We start from the raw sequence: 20,908 nt of genomic DNA on the forward strand, positions 1-20,908 counted from the left end.
TCCTATTCGAGGACAAGTCTAGTATCTGTCACACCATCTTCAGCTTCCTCTCACATCGCCTAATAAATTAAACAGTTACGAAACACCAGGAGGCGGAACCCGTTCTTAAACACCTTTGAAACTTGTTTATCATGCTGTATCCTCGAACCAAAAACCCGAACCGAGAAAACATGAGAATGAGCAAGAACAAAATTACTTACGCGAAGTCGAGAAAGGATGTAGGAATGTTTCCATTTAAATCTTCCCGGCAGATTAAAATTGTGTGCCGGACCGAGACAACAACTCGGGACTTTCGCCTTTTGCAGGCAAGAGCTCTAACGATTGAGCTACCCAAGCACGACTCACGACTCTCCCTCACAGCTTTATTTCCGCCAGTACCTCAACCGCTACCTTCCAAATATCACAAAAGTTTTCCTTCGACACTTGCAAAGATCCCGAGATCTGATACAGTTTTAATCAGCCAGGAAGTTTCATATCAGCACAGACTTCACTGCAGAGTGAAAAAAATCATCCTTTTTTTATTTAATTTGGGAGTGCGGCGTCTCCTGAAAACTTTTCTATTGGATCAAGTACTTTTTGTTCAATCGATTAAAAATATGCCATTTTCCGTCAACACATAATTTTTAAGAGATACATCCACTATCTGATCAAAACTATCCAAACATCCTTATATGATGTGGAACTGCCCACTAGATGTCACAAGAGGTGGAGCCGCCAGTATAAAAAAGTAGAGAAGTACTAACAACAGAATGGGTCGCTCGGGAGGGCTAAGTGACTTCGAACACGGACTAATAATTGGATGTCACCTGGGTAAAAATAGATCAGGGACGTTTCAAAATTTCTAAAGCTGCCCGATACGACTGTTAATTATTGCGAAGTGGAAACGTGAAAGAACAATCACAGCTAAATCAAGAGCAGGAAATCTGGGTATTTGTGGTAAGAACCTGTGGGGCCAAACTGCTGAGGTTTTCGGTCCCTACGCTTACACGCTATTTAAACTAACTGAGACTAAGGACAACACACACCCATGCCCGAGGAAGGACTAGAATCTCTGACGGGGGGAGCTGCGCGAACCGTAACATGGCGCCTCAAACCATGCGGCTATCCCGTGCGGTAAGAGCAGGCAGACCTCCCGCACTGACGGGTAAGGTTAGTCGAGCATTGAGGAGACTGGATGTAAAAAATAAGATGAAATCAGCGGCTCATTCGTGAATTACACAGCACTGCCAGCAGTCCAGCTAACATAATGACAGCGAGCGGAGAGTTAAAAAGAATAGGGTACAATGGTCGAGCAGCTCTTACATGACATACATTTCTGTAGTCAAAGGTAAGTGACGCTTGAGCTGATGTAAAGGGCGACGCCACTGACATGCAGGAAAGGAATGATCTGGAATGATGATCGCGCTATATTCTGTGGCAATATGATGCAATGTTCTCGGTTTGGCGTATGCCTGAAAAACGTTACCCATCACCATGTATGGTACAGATGGAGAAGATGGTGTTACATTATGTGAATGTTTTCCGCAGTTAGGGTACGATTCCATCATCCCGTATATGGAAATGCTAAATGCGGCAGGATATGAACACATTTTACGGCATTGTGTACTGTGTACAGTACACGAATAGTTCAGAGACAATGACTGATTCTTTAAGTATCACAGTTTTTTTTATTTATTTACACTTCAAGTTCCGTAGGACCAAATTGAGGAGCCTGTGGTCTGACCACAGGCACGACATGAAACCAATGAAACATCGTTGGGATGAATTACAACATCGACTTTGCTCGAGGCCCCAGCGTTCAGCATCTCTGTTTTCGGCTCTTCAGGAAAAATGGGCTGCCATTCCTCCACAGACATTCTCACGCCTCATTGAAATTGTTCTCGGCAAAAGCGAAAGATGGAAACACCCGCCGGCCGAAGTGGCCGTGCGGTTAAAGGCGCTGCAGTCTGGAACCGCAAGACCGCTACGGTCGCAGGTTCGAATCCTGCCTCGGGCATGGATGTTTGTGATGTCCTTAGGTTAGTTAGGTTTAACTAGTTCTAAGTTCTAGGGGACTAATGACCTCAGCAGTTGAGTCCCATAGTGCTCAGAGCCATTTTTTTTGGAAACACCCCCGTTAATGTTTACTAGAGGCATTAGATGATCATCAGTGCAATGCGCGGTGGTGGGATCACTCATAGGAAGATTCCTGTAGCAGTTGGTGTTAGAGCTGCAACTTTTCCAGATTGATGTGGTAGTTGCATAACAAGCATTCTCACTAGGATAATGAGAAAGAAAAACTTTTTTTTGTAGGTTTTACGACTGAGGTTTATTCAACTCTTGTATTAATGCGTCATTTTAGATGTAATAAGACGAATAGCAAATCGTACTAAGGGTAACAGAAATAACCAGAAGCTTAGAGTGGCTTTGTTAATTAAATAAGGTTTTATAAATTACGAGTCTGTATGTCAGAAATGGGAAGTCTACAGTCAGTGCTCATCACAATTTTTTACTCATGACATAGACATACTGATCTTTATTGCGATAACCATTCTAAAAGCATGAGCTTGTCAACAAACATTCGAATGATGCGATTCGGGAATTACTGGGAGGCACAGTAAAACGAACAAACGTATCAGGGAATTCACTGAAGTGGAAGAAGTAATTATGACTGTTCCAGAATGAAATAGAAGTGGTAGGACTTGTAGCCAGCCAAGTGTTTGGTAAATGAACCAAAGGGATTGAGTGCTGAATTCCAGAAGATTACGAAAAATCGAAGACGGGCAGATGACATGACAAAACATGCCGGAAGTAATATGGACGCGTATAGGTGAAAACCATAAACACCGTAAAATCTGTATGAGGTATTTATTCAGCGGTGGATGTCAAATGGCTGATGATGATGACGACGATTACCACAATCGTTTTGTTTATCCGAGAGATAAATCATTATTTGTATCTTATATTGTGATTCTTTGTCTACGTTATTTACATGAACACCAACAGAAACACATTCAGTATAAACGGGTATATATTAATAACCTTTTTTCTGAGTTTCCTTGCCCATACCAGCTAGGACCACTGCAGCTGAAGAGGAAAACTAGATAAGTGAATGCTGTCCTTGCCCTCACTCACTCACTCATGCAGATCGTCCTGCAACGACACATTGCTCGCATGTTAACCTATACATCACACAACATTTGTGCAGCCTTGCCACACTTTCAGCCTAGTTTCTATGGAACACACCTATAGAAGAAAGGTTCGGACACATTTATCAATGTTATGAAATTCAGCTGACTGGCTAACTATTGAGGAAAAAGCGATTTTCTTTGTTGTTTAATTAGTAATCCTATTGGTAAAATATTTGTCATTTATTATCATCGCGTATACACATGTGGCCCCAAGGTTATGCCATTATTCGACAGGTTGTCGTCTACATAAATTACAGGCATATACGCTTCGAATGCTTCCAAGAGAGAACAACACATCCTCGATAGAAGATACTATCAGCAGCGCTCGATTTGTGATGGACTGACAGAACTGAAGGAGCTTTGTTGAAATAACTAATTAGCGTATAACTAAAAATTATTTACATTAGTTCTGGTACCAAGAGCGTAATTTCCATGCATGAAAATTTGTGTCACATTTTGTGTAAACGCTGCGAATAGCCGCTCGTGTAGTTCGTCGAACCCATGAAACCTCTGTAAGCATACAATATGATATTTTACCTCGCCTCCATCGCGAGGCGGGTCTCTGAACGGCAGAAAGGAGCAATAAGGAAGTGAATATAGAGCTCCGGCGTAGCACTTTGCTAGCGTTCTGAGTGGGAGCGCAAACTGCGAAAGGTAGCAGGGGCAAACGGCAGAGCTTATCTCTGCCTGCACCCGGCGCCAGCCAGAGTGTTGCCTTGGAGGCCGGTGTTGTTATCTTGGTCTCAGCTCACGGTCAACAAAAGGTTCATTGTCGCAGGCGTGCGGGAAAGCGGTAAGACGTATAAGGAAGCTGTGGAAAAGCATCAGTTTGTAAGCTATCCGAACTCAATACACAAATTCATAAACGCAGCCTGTAGAGTAACGTAAGTGTATAGTGTTTAAACAAGGGAAGCCACACATTGGGACAGGCGCTTACGATGTTGCTCGTGACAAGAGAGAACCCAGAAGAGTGTGTGCTGCTGACGACGAGAGGGAGTCAGGGTGGAGCCTTGTCCCATCTGTACTTGAGGTGTCCATCCGATGGGCAGATCCACCATGGTAGGCTATTTCATCCCAAGCGTATAAATTTGGAATCTAATCTGTTGACGTAAACAGCGACGGTAAGTGATTTTACGCTGTAGGCACACCTTCATTCGCTTCGTAAATAGTGATAGCAGATATTCCTTCGTGCACCAGAATGAGTCGAGCGTCATGGTGCAAGTATCTTTTAAATCCATATTAACGATGAACGAACGGCAGGTGCATAGCATAGACAGCATTAGTGTACTGTTTCTGACTGACAAATTGGCCATTAGACGTGGTAGTTCCTTTTAAGACTCTGCATGCTTGTAACTCTTCAAGCTTTCCTGGTGGATATGTTGTAAATAGTCTTCACGGGTTTGCCGCCGGATAACGTTGCGCATATTTCCTCAGAGCCACTGTCCGACAACTTCAAGTGGTTGAACCTTGCTAGTGGCTAGGTACGACTGACGGTATCTGCACCTCGACTCCCCTGTATGTGGAACACGTGCGCAAAGAATGCGCAGGGGCGGAAATTGCGCGTGCGCGATGATTTGCGGACAGATGGAGCCATACTCAGGCTCTCTGCCGAAAATTTCAGAGCGGCCCTCCTGCTCGTGGGCCGTACGCTATGTTTACTAACAGTGCGGCCAGACGTTACTCATTAAAAAACCATATTTGACCAATGTTATGACGGGTGTGTTATCGAAAAAGCTAGATTTTCTAGTCATGATTTAATAGCAGCCAGTCTAGGGTTCCAGGCTGTACTCAGTTGAAATCTCACATCCCTGTCCTTGAGATTATCAGCTATACTGATGTGTATTGCTTCCTTGTTGAAGCAATCCCACAAAGATGATGCCGGGGATAAAACTTCCGTCTTGTCATAAATCATGCGATGTCCTGTATTCAGACAGTGTTCTGCAATTGCCGACTACTCCGTTTGGCGTAGGCGTGTATGAAGCTGATATTCGTCGCAGCGTTTATGTACTGTGCCATATGTCTGGCTTATATATGCTGCTCCACATTGACAAGGAATCTTATACACACCACGTTTCCTCAGGCCAAGATCATCCTTAACCGAACCCCAAAGGTTCCTCAGTTTTGCAGATGGTCGTAAGACACACTTAATGTCATATCATCCGAGGGCTCTTCCGATTCTTGACGACATGGCACCAAAATACGGCAAGAAGGCCAAAGTGGTGGTTGTCTTCGTATCTTCATTCTGCTCCAGTGATCAAACTCGCTTGGGCCTCAGTGCATTACGTATCTGTCTCTCAGGAGAACCGATTTGTTGGAACATTGTCTTCAAATGTTGTATCACAGTCGTCAGGCTTTCAGGATCAGATTCCACATGCGCTCTATGAACAAACGCACGTAATGCACTACCGCATTGTGCAGGGTGATGGCAGCTTGAGGCTTGCAAATATAGATCTGTATGCATTGACTTGAGATAGACGCTATGTCCCAAGGTTCCATCTGCTTTCCTTCGCACCAAAACATCAAGAAAAGGTAAAGCACAATCTTTTTCCAGTTCCAATGTGAGATTTACATTCGGTTGGAGTGAATTTAAATGCTGAAGAAACGTAGGTAGAGTATCAAGTCCATGTGGCCACGCCACAAATGTATCATCCGCAGAAAATAAAGGGGTTTGAGAGTGGATGAGTGTAGTGCTGTTTCTTCAAAGCCCTCCATAAAAGAACACTGCAGTGAACACCGGCGTCATACACGCCTATATCAACCGAAGAAGTCGGCAATTGCAGAACATCCGTCTGAATACAGGACATCGCATGATGTATGACAATACGGAAGTCTTATCCCCGGCATCGTCTTTCTGGGAGTGTTTCATAAAGGAAGCAATACATATACGTATAGCTGATAATCTCAAGAACAGGGATGTGGGATATCAACTAAGCACAGACTGGAACCCTACACTGGCTGCTATTAAATCACGACGCGAAAACAAAGTTTTTTCAATAACAGACCCGTCATAACATTGGTCTAGTATGGTTTATATGTGATTAAATTCTGGCCGCATTATTAATAAACGCAGCGTTACAGCCCACGCGCAGGAGGGTCGCTCTGCGCTTTTCGGCAGAGGGCGTTTGAGAACGGCGCCATCTGTCTGCAAATCATTGCGCATGGGTGATTTCCGCACCTGCGCATTCTTTGCGCTCGTGTTCTATATACAGGGGCGTCTACGTGCGGATACCGTCAGTCGTATCTATCCACCAGCAATAACCACCTGAAGATGTCTGACAGTTGCTCCGTGGAAATATTGTGTAATTTGCACAACGTTATCTGGCGGCAAGCCTGTGAAGACTTTTTACACTCTGTATGCTTGTTTATCAGTTTGTATGTAGAGGAGCATCATCAAAGAAAGAGATTTGCCACAGGTGAATTTCACAGGGGGTGAGGAAGTCTGCAGGCAAAACATTGAAGCTCGATTTGGTATTCAAATGCAGTTAGTCAGGTTGCTGTTGAGATGGAGAAAGCATGATGAAAGACAGCCTGCTGCGGTCCGCTGAACAATCTGGGTAGTTGCGGCATTCCTCATTCTGGTCTCTCCGATTAACTACGATATTGTTGCTTCAGTGGGCAATCTCATATGCTTCATCTGCAGCAAATAAAGATTTTACAGATCTCTTTTTCTCTAGTTTTGGCACCGAAAATCTCAAGTTCTTGCAGTTTTCTCTGTATGACGTGACGCAGTTCACATCGGCAATGAAATACTTTATAAATCTTATACGTCGAAACGTAAATTAAAAATGACATTTTTGGGCAATTTTCTTCTTATAGTAATTCTTAAATCTCTTCAGTATCGGAGATGTATTTGAACTTAGATATGCAACTGTTTCGTTGGGGTAATATTACATGCCAACAAATATCTTAATAGCTATTATTTTCGGGTTTCTGAAAAATAAAGAAGTATATAAGACGAAACTTTCCTTTACGGTAATTACAAGTACAAGTTGGCAATAATACAAAAGGCCTTGTTCTTGTTGTTGTGGTCTTCAGTCCTGAGACTGGTTTGATGCAGCTCTCCATGCTACTCTATCCTGTGCAAGCTTTTTCATCTCCCAGTACCTACTGCAACCTACATCCTTCTGAATCTGCTTAGTGTATTCATCTCTTGGTCTCCCTCTACGATTTTTACCCTCCGCGCTGCCCTCTAATACTAAATTGGTGATCCCTTGATGCCTCAGAACATGTCCTACCAACCGATCCCTTCTTCTAGTCAAGTTGTGCCACAAACTTCTCTTCTCCCCAATCCTATTCAGTACTTCCTCATTAGTTATGTGATCTACCCATCTAATCTTCAGCATTCTTCTGTAGCACCACATTTCGAAAGCTTCTATTCTCTTCTTGTCCAAACTATTTATCGTCCATGTTTCACTTCCATACATGGCTACACTCCATACAAATACTTTCAGAAACGACTTCCTGACACTTAAATCTATACTCGATGTTAACAAATTTCTCTTCTTCAGAAACGCTTTCCTTGCCATTGCCAGTCTACATTTTATATCCTCTCTACTTCGATCAACATCAGTTATTTTGCTCCCCAAATAGCGAAACTCCTTTACTACTTTAAGTGTCTCATTTCCTAATCTAATTCCCTCAGAATCACCCGACTTAATTAGACTACATTCCATTATCCTTGTTTTGCTTTTGTTGATGTTCATCTTATATCCTCCTTTCAAGACACTGTCCATTCCATTCAACTGCTCTTCCAAGTCCTTTGCTGTCTCTGACAGAATTACAATGTCATCGGCGAACCTCAAAGTTTTTATTTCTTCTCCATGAATTTTAATACCTACTCCGAATTTTTCTTTTGTTTCCTTTACTGCTTGCTCAATATACAGATGGAACAACATCGGGGAGAGGCTACAACCTTGTCTTACTCCCTTCCCAACCACTGCTTCTCTTTCATGTCCCTCGACTCTTATAACTGCCATCTGGTTTCTGTACAAATTGTAAATAGCCATTCGCTCCCTGTATTTTACCCCTGCCACCTTTAGAATTTTAAAGAGAGTATTCCAGTCAACATTGTCAAAAGCTTTCTCTAAGTCTACAAATGCTAGAAACGTAGGTTTGCCTTTCCTTAATCTTTCTTCTAAGATAAGTCGTAAGGTCAGTACTGCCTCCAGTGTTTCTACGGAATCCAAACTGGCCAAAAAGGCCTTGGGGTGTAAATTAATCTAACATGAAATGAGGTACTCTGCATTATGAACATCGGAACTGCTCTTTACAGAATATACTGGAAACGTCTCCCATCATCGTCGTAGGAGCGCTGTACGTAATTGATCAAACTATAAGACAAGAGTAGTAGCCCTGCCTGAGGAATGGCAGCAATGTTTTGTTGGAGCGCTTCTCGTAGGCGAGTATTATTTGAGTACCCTGGTCCTAGAGCTCCCAACAGAGGTAAGAAAGACAGAGAAATCAGGTGACCTTCGTGGCCAGAAAATTTTATTAGCTTTGTTGAATTTTTCTGCCCAACGAACATCTCATGAACTCGTCTAAGATCGAATGAGGTAAGCACACTGCTGCTCCTTCCCGAAAATGTTGATGCTGTGGTTCATCTTGTCAACTGATCCGCGAATGGATTAAAAAAAATTAGTTTGTCTCGAAATGTACTTTTCGGGGCCATTTTTATTAGTTTCTGTCAGTAAATACCGTAATTTAAAAAATTACATTTTTTTGGCAAAGTCACGTTATTTTCTAACGAAGATTGTACGGCTGAGTAACAAAGACATATGTATATACACTCCTGGAAATGGAAAAAAGAACACATTGACACCGGTGTGTCAGACCCACCATACTTGCTCCGGACACTGCGAGAGGGCTGTACAAGCAATGATCACACGCACGGCACAGCGGACACACCAGGAACCGCGGTGTTGGCCGTCGAATGGCGCTAGCTGCGCAGCATTTGTGCACCGCCGCCGTCAGTGTCAGCCAGTTTGCCGTGGCATACGGAGCTCCATCGCAGTCTTTAACACTGGTAGCATGCCGCGACAGCGTGGACGTGAACCGTATGTGCAGTTGACGGACTTCGAGCGAGGGCGTATAGTGGGCATGCGGGAGGCCGGGTGGACGTACCGCCGAATTGCTCAACACGTGGGACGTGAGGTCTCCACAGTACATCGATGTTGTCGCCAGTGGTCGGCGGAAGGTGCACGTGCCCGTCGACCTGGGACCGGACCGCAGCGACGCACGGATGCACGCCAAGACCGTAGGATCCTACGCAGTGCCGTAGGGGACCGCACCGCCACTTCCCAGCAAATTAGGGACACTGTTGCTCCTGGGGTATCGGCGAGGACCATTCGCAACCGTCTCCATGAAGCTGGGCTACGGTCCCGCACACCGTTAGGCCGTCTTCCGCTCACGTCCCAACATCGTGCAGCCCGCCTCCAGTGGTGTCGCGACAGGCGTGAATAGAGGGACGAATGGAGACGTGTCGTCTTCAGCGATGAGAGTGCCAATGATGGTCGTATGCGTGTTTGGCGCCGTGCAGGTGAGCTCTACAATCAGGACTGCATACGACCGAGGCACACAGGGCCAACACCCGGCATCATGGTGTGGGGAGCGATCTCCTACACTGGCCGTACACCACTGGTGATCGTCGAGTGGACACTCAATAGTGCACGGTACATCCAAACCGTCATCGAACCCATCGTTCTACCATTCCTAGACCGGCAAGGGAACTTGCTGTTCCAACAGGACAATGCACGTCCGCATGTATCCCGTGCCACCCAACGTGCTCTAGAAGGTGTAAATCAACTACCCTGGCCAGCAAGATCTCCGGATCTGTCCCCCATTGAGCATGTTTGGGACTGGATGAAGCGTCGTCTCACGCGGTCTGCACGTCCAGCACGAACGCTGGTCTAACTGAGGCGCCAGGTGGAAATGGCATGGCAAGCCGTTCCACAGGACCACATCCACCATCTCTACGATCGTCTCCATGGGAGAATAGCAGCCTGCATTGCTGCGAAAGGTGGATATACACTGTACTAGTGCCGACATTGTGCATGCTCTGTTGCCTGTGTCTATGTGCCTGTGGTTCTGTCAGTGTGATCATGTGATGTATCTGACCCCAGGAATGTGTCAATAAAGTTTCCCCTTCCTGGGACAATGAATTCACGGTGTTCTTATTTCAATTTCCAGGAGTGTAGTATAACATTAGGTAGTTTGAATCTGGATGATTTACTCACCTTTTTTTACAGGAAATAATGCATGAATCAAAACAAAAACTGATATTTGTAGTAAGGTGTTATGGGACCAAACTGCTGAGGTCATCGGTCCCTAAGCTTACGCACTAGGTAATCTAACTTAAACCAACTTACGCTAAGGAGAACACACATCCATGCCCGAGGGAAGACTCGGACCTCCGACGGGGGGAAACGAACAAAAGAATATTCATTCAGTCGACGAGTGACGAGAAATGTGGGAGCTACCGAAAACACTTCGTGAGTATGATTAACTGTGACCATACCTGATTGTCGTCATCTTCGTTGTTACTCCCTTCGTGTCGGTACTCGTTGCTATTGTTGCTGTCGTACCCACCAACGTCCTCGTCGTTGGTGTCCTTGTCTTTGCTATCATTATTATTTTCTTCCACCTCACGCTGCTCCTTTGTCAGAAGTGTATACATTTTCTAGTTCGTCCGGTGGCGCGTCTCAGAAGCAGCGTAGATTTGAGAGATCACTCCCAGAGGATATTTCACTGCCTCCGCACGTACAGGATGCTGAAACAAGGTACAGGTGATTACTAATTTGATCACGAGAGGCATTTAAAATACACTATAAACAAGATAAGGCATTGTAATGAGTCTTATCACACAATCACAAACCTTGCCTCTACGACCTCGTTTTATTTCGAACAGCATTTATGTGTTGCATAAGAAGAATTCCATATAATAAAAGACGCATCACTTAAGAGACACATTTATATTCGAAACAGTTAATCCAAAGACCTCTCCAGCTATTTACTAAGTTTTTAACCTCTCCAGCTACTTACTACGTTGTTTAATTATCTTTTATTTTCAAACATAGGTCATTCAGCTACAGTTCAATGAATAAGACTCAAGGCCAATTTAGTGCAATTTTATAGTGAACTTTACGAGGCAGCAGCGCTGTGCTGAGATCAAGAAGCTTGATTCTTGACGGTATATAATTGTAAAACGTTTGGAGTGAGGCGTTATAACACTTTCAACGAGAAGGAGTAGGAGACAACCACAATTACGTAAATGACTAATCGGCATTGAATTCCTTCCAAACGGTACGTCGCTAGAGAGAGAAGGGAAACAAGTCTGCATTTCAATGTACACTGTTGGCTGTATGCAGGCTGGTAGGTATCATTCAATAGTCGTTCCCAAATTCGGTTCCGTGCGTACAGAGAACTGATGTACACTGGGCAAAATGACTTCACCCCTGTTCTCGGTTGCGTGCACCTTCTCCAAACGCCGCACAAGTCAGTGGTGTCTAGGGTGCTGTAAACCCATGGAACTCAGTTGTCACACCGAGGAGAACTTTTACTAAGAGTATACTAACGTAAATGATAACTCCAATTAGCGCACCGAGCAGCGTTTATGCTAGTAGCACACTGTATTACAAAGGTTAAATGCCTCTGAGGAGTAAGCAGAAGCATCAAATTTGTACGAAACACTCTTATAGTGCAATGAAGACCATGATTCATACTCCCTTGATGTGGACAAAGTTGGAGAAACAACTGTGCTTGAAATCGCTGAGCATAAATAATTGTGTTCCATTTCCAGGATGAATCTTTGACTCTGTATTGAAGAGTTCATTTTGTTAAACTTGCTGATACATTAAAACTGTATGTCGTATTGGAACTCGAATCGGACGGTCGTTTTCCACAGGTATCGCTCACGACTCCACTTTCACACGAAATGACTCGCTGAAATGAGAATCACTTGTTTCGCCGATCGTACTGGACCAGCAAATATTGTGTCTCCCATGCCGGCGCCGGTGACTGCACTGGACCGCCGGGACATTGGATGGTCTTTTACAGGAACTGTTCAAAACGTTAGACAACTGGTGTCAGCAATGTGCTCATTGTTAGTGTCAAAGGTCCGAAGAATCAGAGAGATTCCCCTTGAATCGCTTCACGCTTCACGGTGTACATTTTTCATTTTCCATGCAGTATGGAGACCTCTCGTCATGGCAGAGGAGATAACGTAATTTGGCAGAACGACGTATGTAACGCCCCACATAGCTTGGACGAATAGATGCTTGATTGGAATAATTATTCCCGAGCCGTGGACGATTCTATGCCTACCCAGTTCATTATTAAGTCTTCAGTAACAGGTTTCACTCTGTCGAGGGAGACAAAACCATTCTGGATCAACCTGTTGTAACTAGTGACAGCCCATTATAGGAGAGCAGACAGGAGTGTAAATTCGTTAGTTCGACAGCAAGCTCTGTAACGTAGGGACTAGAGACACTATCAGTACAGACTGGTTATGACAAAACTTGCGTTAAATGACAGGGCCCCCATGAAAATCGAGAGATCGTAGAACAATGGAACTTTGTGGAAACATTTGTAAGAACATGTGGAAGAGAAATAACAACCATTGAAAGAAGCACATTTCAGTTTCCAAATGCGAGGGGAACATTTGTTAATTGCGTGCCATGTTTACGTTGTATGTTAAAAACGTCGCTCAGTGTGATAACCATCTCAATTCACGACAGCCTGAAAGTTTGTAAGGATACCATTTCACAATTGTTCGCAGCACTTCTTGCGTCCAGCATACTCAGCCATAGCAACAATAACTACAGCAATTCGTGGCGGAAATGGCCGTCGGCTCCTGCCAGGAGGAATTCCCAAATCGCCAGTTAATTAGAACTTCTAAATCATGTTCTTCAACTCTGGTGTGGAAAGAGGATCTCCGCGGATTACTTTAAGGCGTCGATGCTGTGAAGAGCAGCAGCACTATTGCTGTTTTGGTAAAACACCTTGACGAGTAAAGCCATGCTAACCTTGTCAAGATCCATGTTGCCTGTTTGCAACTGTAATTCACACTAGTGCATGCGTTTCAACCCTATGTCGCCGCACCAGTACCTGCGCTTAACGGCAAGTCGTAACACTAACGAGCACTACTACCAATGCAAACCCTGCAGCACATAGTCTGAGCTTCATTCGTACGAAATTGGATACCTATAGGGTAAATAGTTTTCCGTCTGCACTGCCTCAAGCAGAGGAAGTTTGATTACAACTACACTGTATTTCAAGTTCCCTCTGGCGCTACTTAAATAACAATACAGTTCTCATATGATGGTATCGATTATGCGCTGCGGAGTAAGACACCAAAAGACAAGAGTTGTAAATCGAATTTGTTACTTACTGCATCTGTTAATCCGTATTTAGTTATTAACGACTACAAGAGTGCGACAAGTAGATTCTGTGATTTGTCCACTTGATGATGAGTGACTCGACAACAAACCTAAAACTATCTAAGTGCAAAATTACGTATAAGAATGCGTTTGCTGAATAAATGGTAAAAATACTCCGATATTTTCAAGATGACGTGATACGTATCGAAGCAGTTAGCTACGATACCGCATTGGCAGAATTATATCATCTTGGACAGACGTAAAATAAGTACGAGTGGTCTCTACATATCTGTCTCATCCCCTCTCCCCACTCCAACCCCTACCAGTTTCCCTCCTTTCGCACTTGGACTGATTCCCGTAGTTAGACGACAGTCCACCACAGTGTCATTTACCCCAAGATTGGTCGGAAAGTCATGTACGATATATGTTATGAGTATTTTAAATCATTTTCTGTATCATTAAATGACGTTGCTCTTTCATTGCCTTTACTAATTACACAGAAGACTCCATCTCAGAAAATATTAGCTGATTACGGCCACAACGACGATTTTCAAACGATCGATAAGTGACAATTTATCTGCAACATGCACATGATGTCAAGACTTGATGTGCAGCTGCACGCAAATATACGAGCTGCTATTCAAAGGTTAATTTAGCTGTAATCAGTACACATCCACTTCACAGTCAATATTCAGGCGCGGTCTAAGCGTCATTCGAATGCGTGCTCTAACTGTTTGGTATGTTTTCGAAGTGGAGATGAGGAACTAGTCCGTTATTCGCTAACAAGGGTTTGTTGCAAGTGCGACGGACCATACCAGGCATGTGAGCTACGGCTGATAATTCTGTCCACAGGTTCAACCTGGCCAGTTTCAAAAAATGGTTCAAATGGCTCTGAGCACTATGGGACTTAACTGCTCAGGTCATCAGTCCCCTAGAACTTAGAACTACTTAAACCTAACTAACCTAAGGACATCACACACATGCATGCCCGAGGCAGGATTCGAACCTGCGACCGTAGCGGTCACGCGGTTCCAGACTGTAGCCCCTAGAACCGCTCGGCCACCTCGGCCGGCGGCCAGTTTCATCTACCGCGGGGTTAGAATTACACTTTCCCCATTTCATACGTTATAACATGGACACTACACTACTGGCCATAAAAATTGCTACACCAAGAAGAAATGCAGATGATAAACGGGTATTCATTGGACAAATATATTATACTAGAACTGACATGTGATTACATTTCCACGCAATTTGGGCGCATAGATCCTGAGAAATCAGTACCCAGAACAACCACCTCTGGCCATAATAACGGCAGTGATGCGCCTGGGCATTGAGTCAAACAGAGCTTGGATGGAGTGTACAGGTACAGCTGTCCATGCAGCTTCAACACGATACCACAGTTCATCAAGAGTAGTGACTGACGTATTGTGACGAGCCAGTTGCTCGGCCGCCATTGTCCAGACGTTTTCAATTGGTGAGAGGTCTGGAGAATATGCTGGCCAGGGCAGCAGTCGAACATTTTCTGTATCCAGAAAGACCCGTACACGACCTGCAACATGCGGTCGTGCATAATCCTGCTGAAATGTAGGGCTTCGCAGGGATCGAATGAAGGGTAGAGCCACGGGTCGTAACACATCTGAAATGTAACGTCCACTGTTCAAAGTGCCGTCAATGCGAACAAGAGGTGACCGAGTCGTGTAACCAGTGGCACCCCATACCATCACGCCGGGCGATACGCCAGTATGGCAATGACGAATACGCGCTTCCAATGTGCGTTCACCGCGATTTCGCCAAACACGGATGCGACCATCATGATGCTGTAAACAGAACCTGGATTCATCCGAAAAAATTACGTTTTGTCATTCGCGCACCCAAGTTCGTCGTTGAGTACAAAATCGCAGGCGCTCCTGTCTGTGATGCAGCGTCAAGGGTAACCGTAGCCATGGTCTTCGAGCTGATAGTCCATGCTGCTGCAAACGTCGTCGAACTGTTCGTGCAGATGGTTGTTGTCTTGCAAACGTCCCCATCTGTTGACTCAGGGATCGAGACGTGGCTGTACGATCCGTTACAGCCATGGGGATAAGATGCCTGTCATCTCGGCTGCTAGTGATACGAGGCCGTTGGGATCCAGAACGGCGTTCCGTATTACCCTCCTGAACCCACCGATTCCATATTCTGCTAACAGTCATTGGATCTCGACCAACGCGAGCAGCAATGTCGCGATACGATAAACCGCAATCGCGATAGGCTACAATCCGACCTTTATCAAAGTCGGAAACGTGATGATACGCATTTCTCCTCCTTACACGAGGCATCACAACGTTTCACCAGGCAACGCCGGACTATTGCTGTTTGTGTATGAGAAATCGGTTTGAAACTTTCCTCGTGTAAGCACGTTGTAGGTGTCGCCACCGGCGCCAACGTTGTGTCAATGCTCTGAAAAGCTAATCATTTCCATATCACTGCATCTTCTTCCTGTCGCCTAAATTTCGCGTCTGTAGCACGTCATCTTTGTGGTGTAGCAATTTTAATGGCCAGTAGTGTAATTACCGTACGAGAACCAGACTTAGTAGCATTAATGTCCAGTGTACGGGCTGCATGATTTCCATGCGTCACAGCGCCACCGTCCAGTTGCAACTATGGCCACCATCGTGATTCATAGTCTCACACATCTGACCGGTCCCAGTGCACTTGTTGACGCGTCAATATGAGCTTGGAGAAAGGGAACAGGGCATTATTGGTGAAGCTCTATTATCAAAACAACAGTAATGCTGCAGCTGCATTTCGAAAATATCGCCGGCTGAAAGAAGTACGGAAGGGTCCTCTTTCTCCACCTGCTGTGCAGAGTGTATGAAGACGTTCGAATCAACTGGGGAACTGGGCGTCACTCCGGAAAGAGGCCGACACCGGGTGCACCACAGGTGGTCGATGAAATCGCTGTTGCTATGGCAGACAAAGATGCGCACAATTCCCGATCGTCAGGTTCGCGCGTTCTGTGTCGCAACAAACATGCCGTGGTCCACTGTCTGGAAGATGCATCGAACCTTTCTCAAATGGTATCCGTACAAGATCCATGTCGTACAGCAGCTTGCATCAGAGGACGCACAAAGACGAGTTGACTTCACTCTCCACTTTCTCGAAAGGACTGAAGTTGACGAGGACTGGCTCTGCACCATCCTATAGACAGACGAAGCACATTTTTCTCCGACGGGTGAGGTGAACAAACAGAATTGCGCCGAGTGTGGGGATCTTCATCTCCAGTCATTGTGCATGAAGTTCCTCTGTATGGTGAACGTGTCATCGTAAGGTGTGGCTTCACGGCTACGTTCATCATTGATCCATTCTTTTTTAAACAGGTTGGCGCTCAGGGACCAAAGACGTGCAGCGTGACTGGCCAGCGATACTGCGATAAAGTTCACCTGCTTCTCCAAAACGCATTTGGAAACGATCAAATTATCAGCCGATCGTTTCCAAATACTTGGCAGGCACGACCACCTGATCTCACTCCCTGTGATTTCTGGCTGAGGGCTACCTGAAGACAGAGTTTACCAGGGGAACAGCAGCATATCACGAGAAGTGGCCAGCATACCTACGGACAAGCTTCGTTCTGCTGTGCAGAGTGCAGCCCTGCGCTTTCAGACTCTCCTGGAGAGTGATGGGTGCCATACTGAGCCCCTTTTGTAATGGTATGGTGTACCGTAGCAGCACATTAAAAGCGTTTCAGTTGAATTGATTCTGCATTATTTCTCCTCCCTATGTCCACGACACTAATACTACCAAGTGTGGTCCTCGTACTGTAATTAGTTTCCGTGTTATAGCGTGTTAAATAGGGAAAATTTAATTATAACCACCCGTCATCTCTCTGAAGATAGCTCTTTACACTTTAAGAAAGAGGAATAGTCCGTGCTAAGTAGAAATAAAAAACAACAGCTTCTGAAAAATTGCGGAATAGCAGACGAAGACATAGACAGTTGTGTCTCTTTTTAAAGGTGTTTGCCTTTAGCGACATAGACAACAGGAAATCTAATGTGGTTTGTCAAACAGGGATCTGAGGCCTGCACCTCCCGAATGCGAGACCAATATAGTGCTTAACGCACTATATTTGTATCGTTAAATGAACATCGAGTATATGCTGCTTACACAGTAGATGAACGGTCACCCACTTTCTGTAAGAGGTGATTACAGAGAATGGCGACGATGACAGAAACGATTCCCCGAGGCGTTATTTCTTGCAGCTGAAACTTCCTCCGACATTCGCCAACACCCGGGATGCGGTTTATGCAACGCGAGCGACGTTATTGCTGCGTAGTAGACATGCTACTTTCAGAGATAATTGAAGTGGAAAGAGAAAGTGCCATTATGTTAGAGTTTAGCCTTCCGTCAACATCCATGCCAATAGAAAAGGAAAGGGAGACCGGCGTTTAAGACCCCGTCGACGACAGCGTCATTAGAGACGAAGGAAAAGCTCACTTGAGGGGGGGGGGGGCGAGAATATTGATTGCAGCCTTCTTCTTTTCAAAGGCATTTGCGTTTAACAACTTAGAGGACAACGGAAAGTCAAATGTGGTTGTTCAAACATGGACATGAAGCCTGCTCCTCTCGAATGTGAGTCCAATACAGGGATTAACGCGCCATAATTCTACCGTTTCTCTACCGGAATGAACTTATCTTCCCCGTGTTGAAAAGAAGTAATAAGTGTCACGCAGATAAAATCAGAGACACAACATATCTCACAGCCATCCGTGCACTGGCTGCCTTCCTCCAATTTGCGATACAATCAGCATGCTAGACAACGCACAATTATACGCTGTTTTATGAGCGCGTCACTAAATGGTGCCCACCGAAAAACTACGTCATACACTAGTTGTCAGTAGTTAGGAGCTGGTTTCAATTGGAGATCAGCTGATCTTATTTAACTTCCCTGTGATTTTCACGATTTACTTGCTGTTAATCATGATATGACAAATCTAAGGCCATTTCCTGCCTCTATCACTTCACCGTTAACCGAGACGCTCATTTTTCACATTTCCACGGCGAAATAATTTCTTTAAAGACAACTAGTGTCGATATTTTGTAATAATTCGCATTTCTAGCCCAACGTAATCATTACTTTAAAACATTGTTAGAGATTAGCGCATTAATTTCTCGTTCGTAGATGCGTGAACTGACCAGCTGGAAATGTCAGGATGTTAGTAGTTTGTTTAGGAGACAAGATGATTCTCAAAAGGACGAAATATGTATGCCCGTTCAACCAATAAAGTTAAGAATCAAACCACTCAGATACCGGAGCAGTTCCACAAACACCCAAAATGTGACTGTTTGACACAAAAACAAGCGGAACACGACTGAAGTATATTACAGATAGCTTATGCCAACAGTAGGCTCCCCACTCTTACACTTGTGTTACCAGCGGCTACAGCGTGTAGGGACGCCACGGTACAACTGACAGTCTTGTGGGAAGCAGCCGGGGAAATGCGTGGGGATATTTATCGATGACTGTTGCAACGTGCCGTTCCTGGAAACGGCGATGTAATATGCGGCAGAGAGAATGACGAATGCCTGCGAAATCAACGAGGGGGCACACATTTCAATATCGCAATGACACCGATGCGACAAGTGCGTCAGAATTTTATTTGCTCTAAGTGGTTCTGTTGACATACGACACGATCTTGTTTACAGTTACATATGGTTGATTCTCATTTCTAGCACATCACGCTTTAACGCTTGTCAGTTACTTGGTGACAAGAAGGACAATCTTCTTCAAGTGATCAGCCGCTACTTGGCACTACCCATCGTCGAGTTGCCCAACTACCTGTCAATCTCTTGTCTGATATTTGCAGTTTGGTTGGCTTTCCGTTAAATAAAAGAAAGGGAAACAGAAAGGAGGAGATAAAGAAAGAGAGAGTGTAAGACACCCCTTTTGTTCAAGCCAACTTTTATTTACTTATTTTTCAGTTTTGGAATTTTGTATCGCGCCTGCAGATACCACGCAGCATTGATTAACTAAATCGGTACTGCAGAACGCACACTGTCGGGAATCAGATTTCACTTCCCACGCTGATACTGCTTCTGCGAGGGACATAAACTTCGAAAGGCTCTCTACAAAACAGGCAGAAAGAATCCTACACGACGACGCACGAAGGCGGTCTAAGAACGGATTGCTTTAATCTCCGAAAACTGGGATGGTAAAGTACGGCCAGTAAACCTCTCATTATACCATACTCTACGGACTCGCTGTCTAAACTGAGATGTTTCTGGAAGTCTAGTGCAAGGGGGGGGGGGAGTTCTTGCAAGTGTCGTTCAGCGTAATAGGTTGCAAGACATTGTCTTCAATCAGTCACATGATTAGAATGATTTTCTTCGTTTCTGGCATATTTCCTTCAGGAAACGTAAGTGCACTGTCTAGCGTAAATCACTGCGATAACTGTTGGAAAAATGGTTGATTTTGAGTCATTTACGATAACTATAAGAGAATCAGATCAAATTTTGAGAAATAATCGCTTTGGGATTCTTAACGAGATGGATTAACGTAAGATTTAGAGAAGAACTGGTTTAAATGATAAGAGTGAGATTGTTATAAACATTTTGAGTAATATCCAGTGGGAACTGTTACAGAATATCGTTCTCTGTTACAATTGCGAGAGACTATGTTCGAAAACTGTGCTACCTCCAACGAACACAGCAATCAAATAAGAAAAAAATATTTTCACGAACTTACACGAATGTGCGTCAACAGTTGTTTATCAAAAGCTTAAGGGATTGTAGTAGGCGGGGGAGAGAGATACCGATACACTAAACATCCTTCACCATACGCTGTGTGGTGGCAATGGTAAGGGTTTCTGGCTAATTTCTGTTCAGGCTTCCAAACAACAACGAACGATAGAGTTGTGCACCATGTAACTATCGTCAGCATCTCTTCCTCATAATGCACCCCATTCCCTTTTGAGCGCTTAGTTAGCCTACTTCTTTTAATTTAATCTCAGGAATTGCTTGATGGGTTGAGAAATTGAAAATATAAGTATATATGTGTTCTATGTTACAAAACATTTACTCGCTTGGGGGGCCAATTCATAACGAAGTAATGAAATGAAATAGGAGTATGGCATCGTTGGCCGGGAGGCCCCATCCGGGAAGTTCGACCGCCAAGTGCAAGGCTTACTTCAGTCGACGCCACATTGGTCGACTTGCGCGCCGGTTATGAGGATGAAATGATGATGAGGACAACACAACACCCAGTCCCCGAACGGAGAAAATCTCCAAACCCGTCCGGGAACCGAACCCGGGCCCGCCTGCGTGGGAGGCGAACACGTTACCACCCAGCTACGCAGGCGGACATAGACCGAAGCAAACCAGCGGCATACC

General features: G+C 44.7%; 1 protein-coding gene across 2 annotated transcripts in view; it reads right to left on the bottom strand.

Annotated features, from left to right (window-relative positions):
• Positions 1-20,908, bottom strand: part of LOC126457288 (organic cation transporter protein-like) — a 312,321-nt gene that overhangs the window by 215,844 nt on the left and 75,569 nt on the right. For both annotated transcript variants that reach the window (XM_050093458.1, XM_050093459.1), the window contains exon 2: positions 10,684-10,935. In XM_050093458.1, coding sequence (XP_049949415.1) covers positions 10,684-10,842 — 159 coding nt within the window. In that variant the 5' untranslated portion in view covers positions 10,843-10,935. The remainder of the gene's footprint in view (positions 1-10,683; positions 10,936-20,908) is intronic.

This window comes from Schistocerca serialis, chromosome 2, assembly GCF_023864345.2.
Source record: "Schistocerca serialis cubense isolate TAMUIC-IGC-003099 chromosome 2, iqSchSeri2.2, whole genome shotgun sequence".
In the NCBI taxonomy this organism is placed as follows: domain Eukaryota; kingdom Metazoa; phylum Arthropoda; class Insecta; order Orthoptera; family Acrididae; genus Schistocerca; species Schistocerca serialis.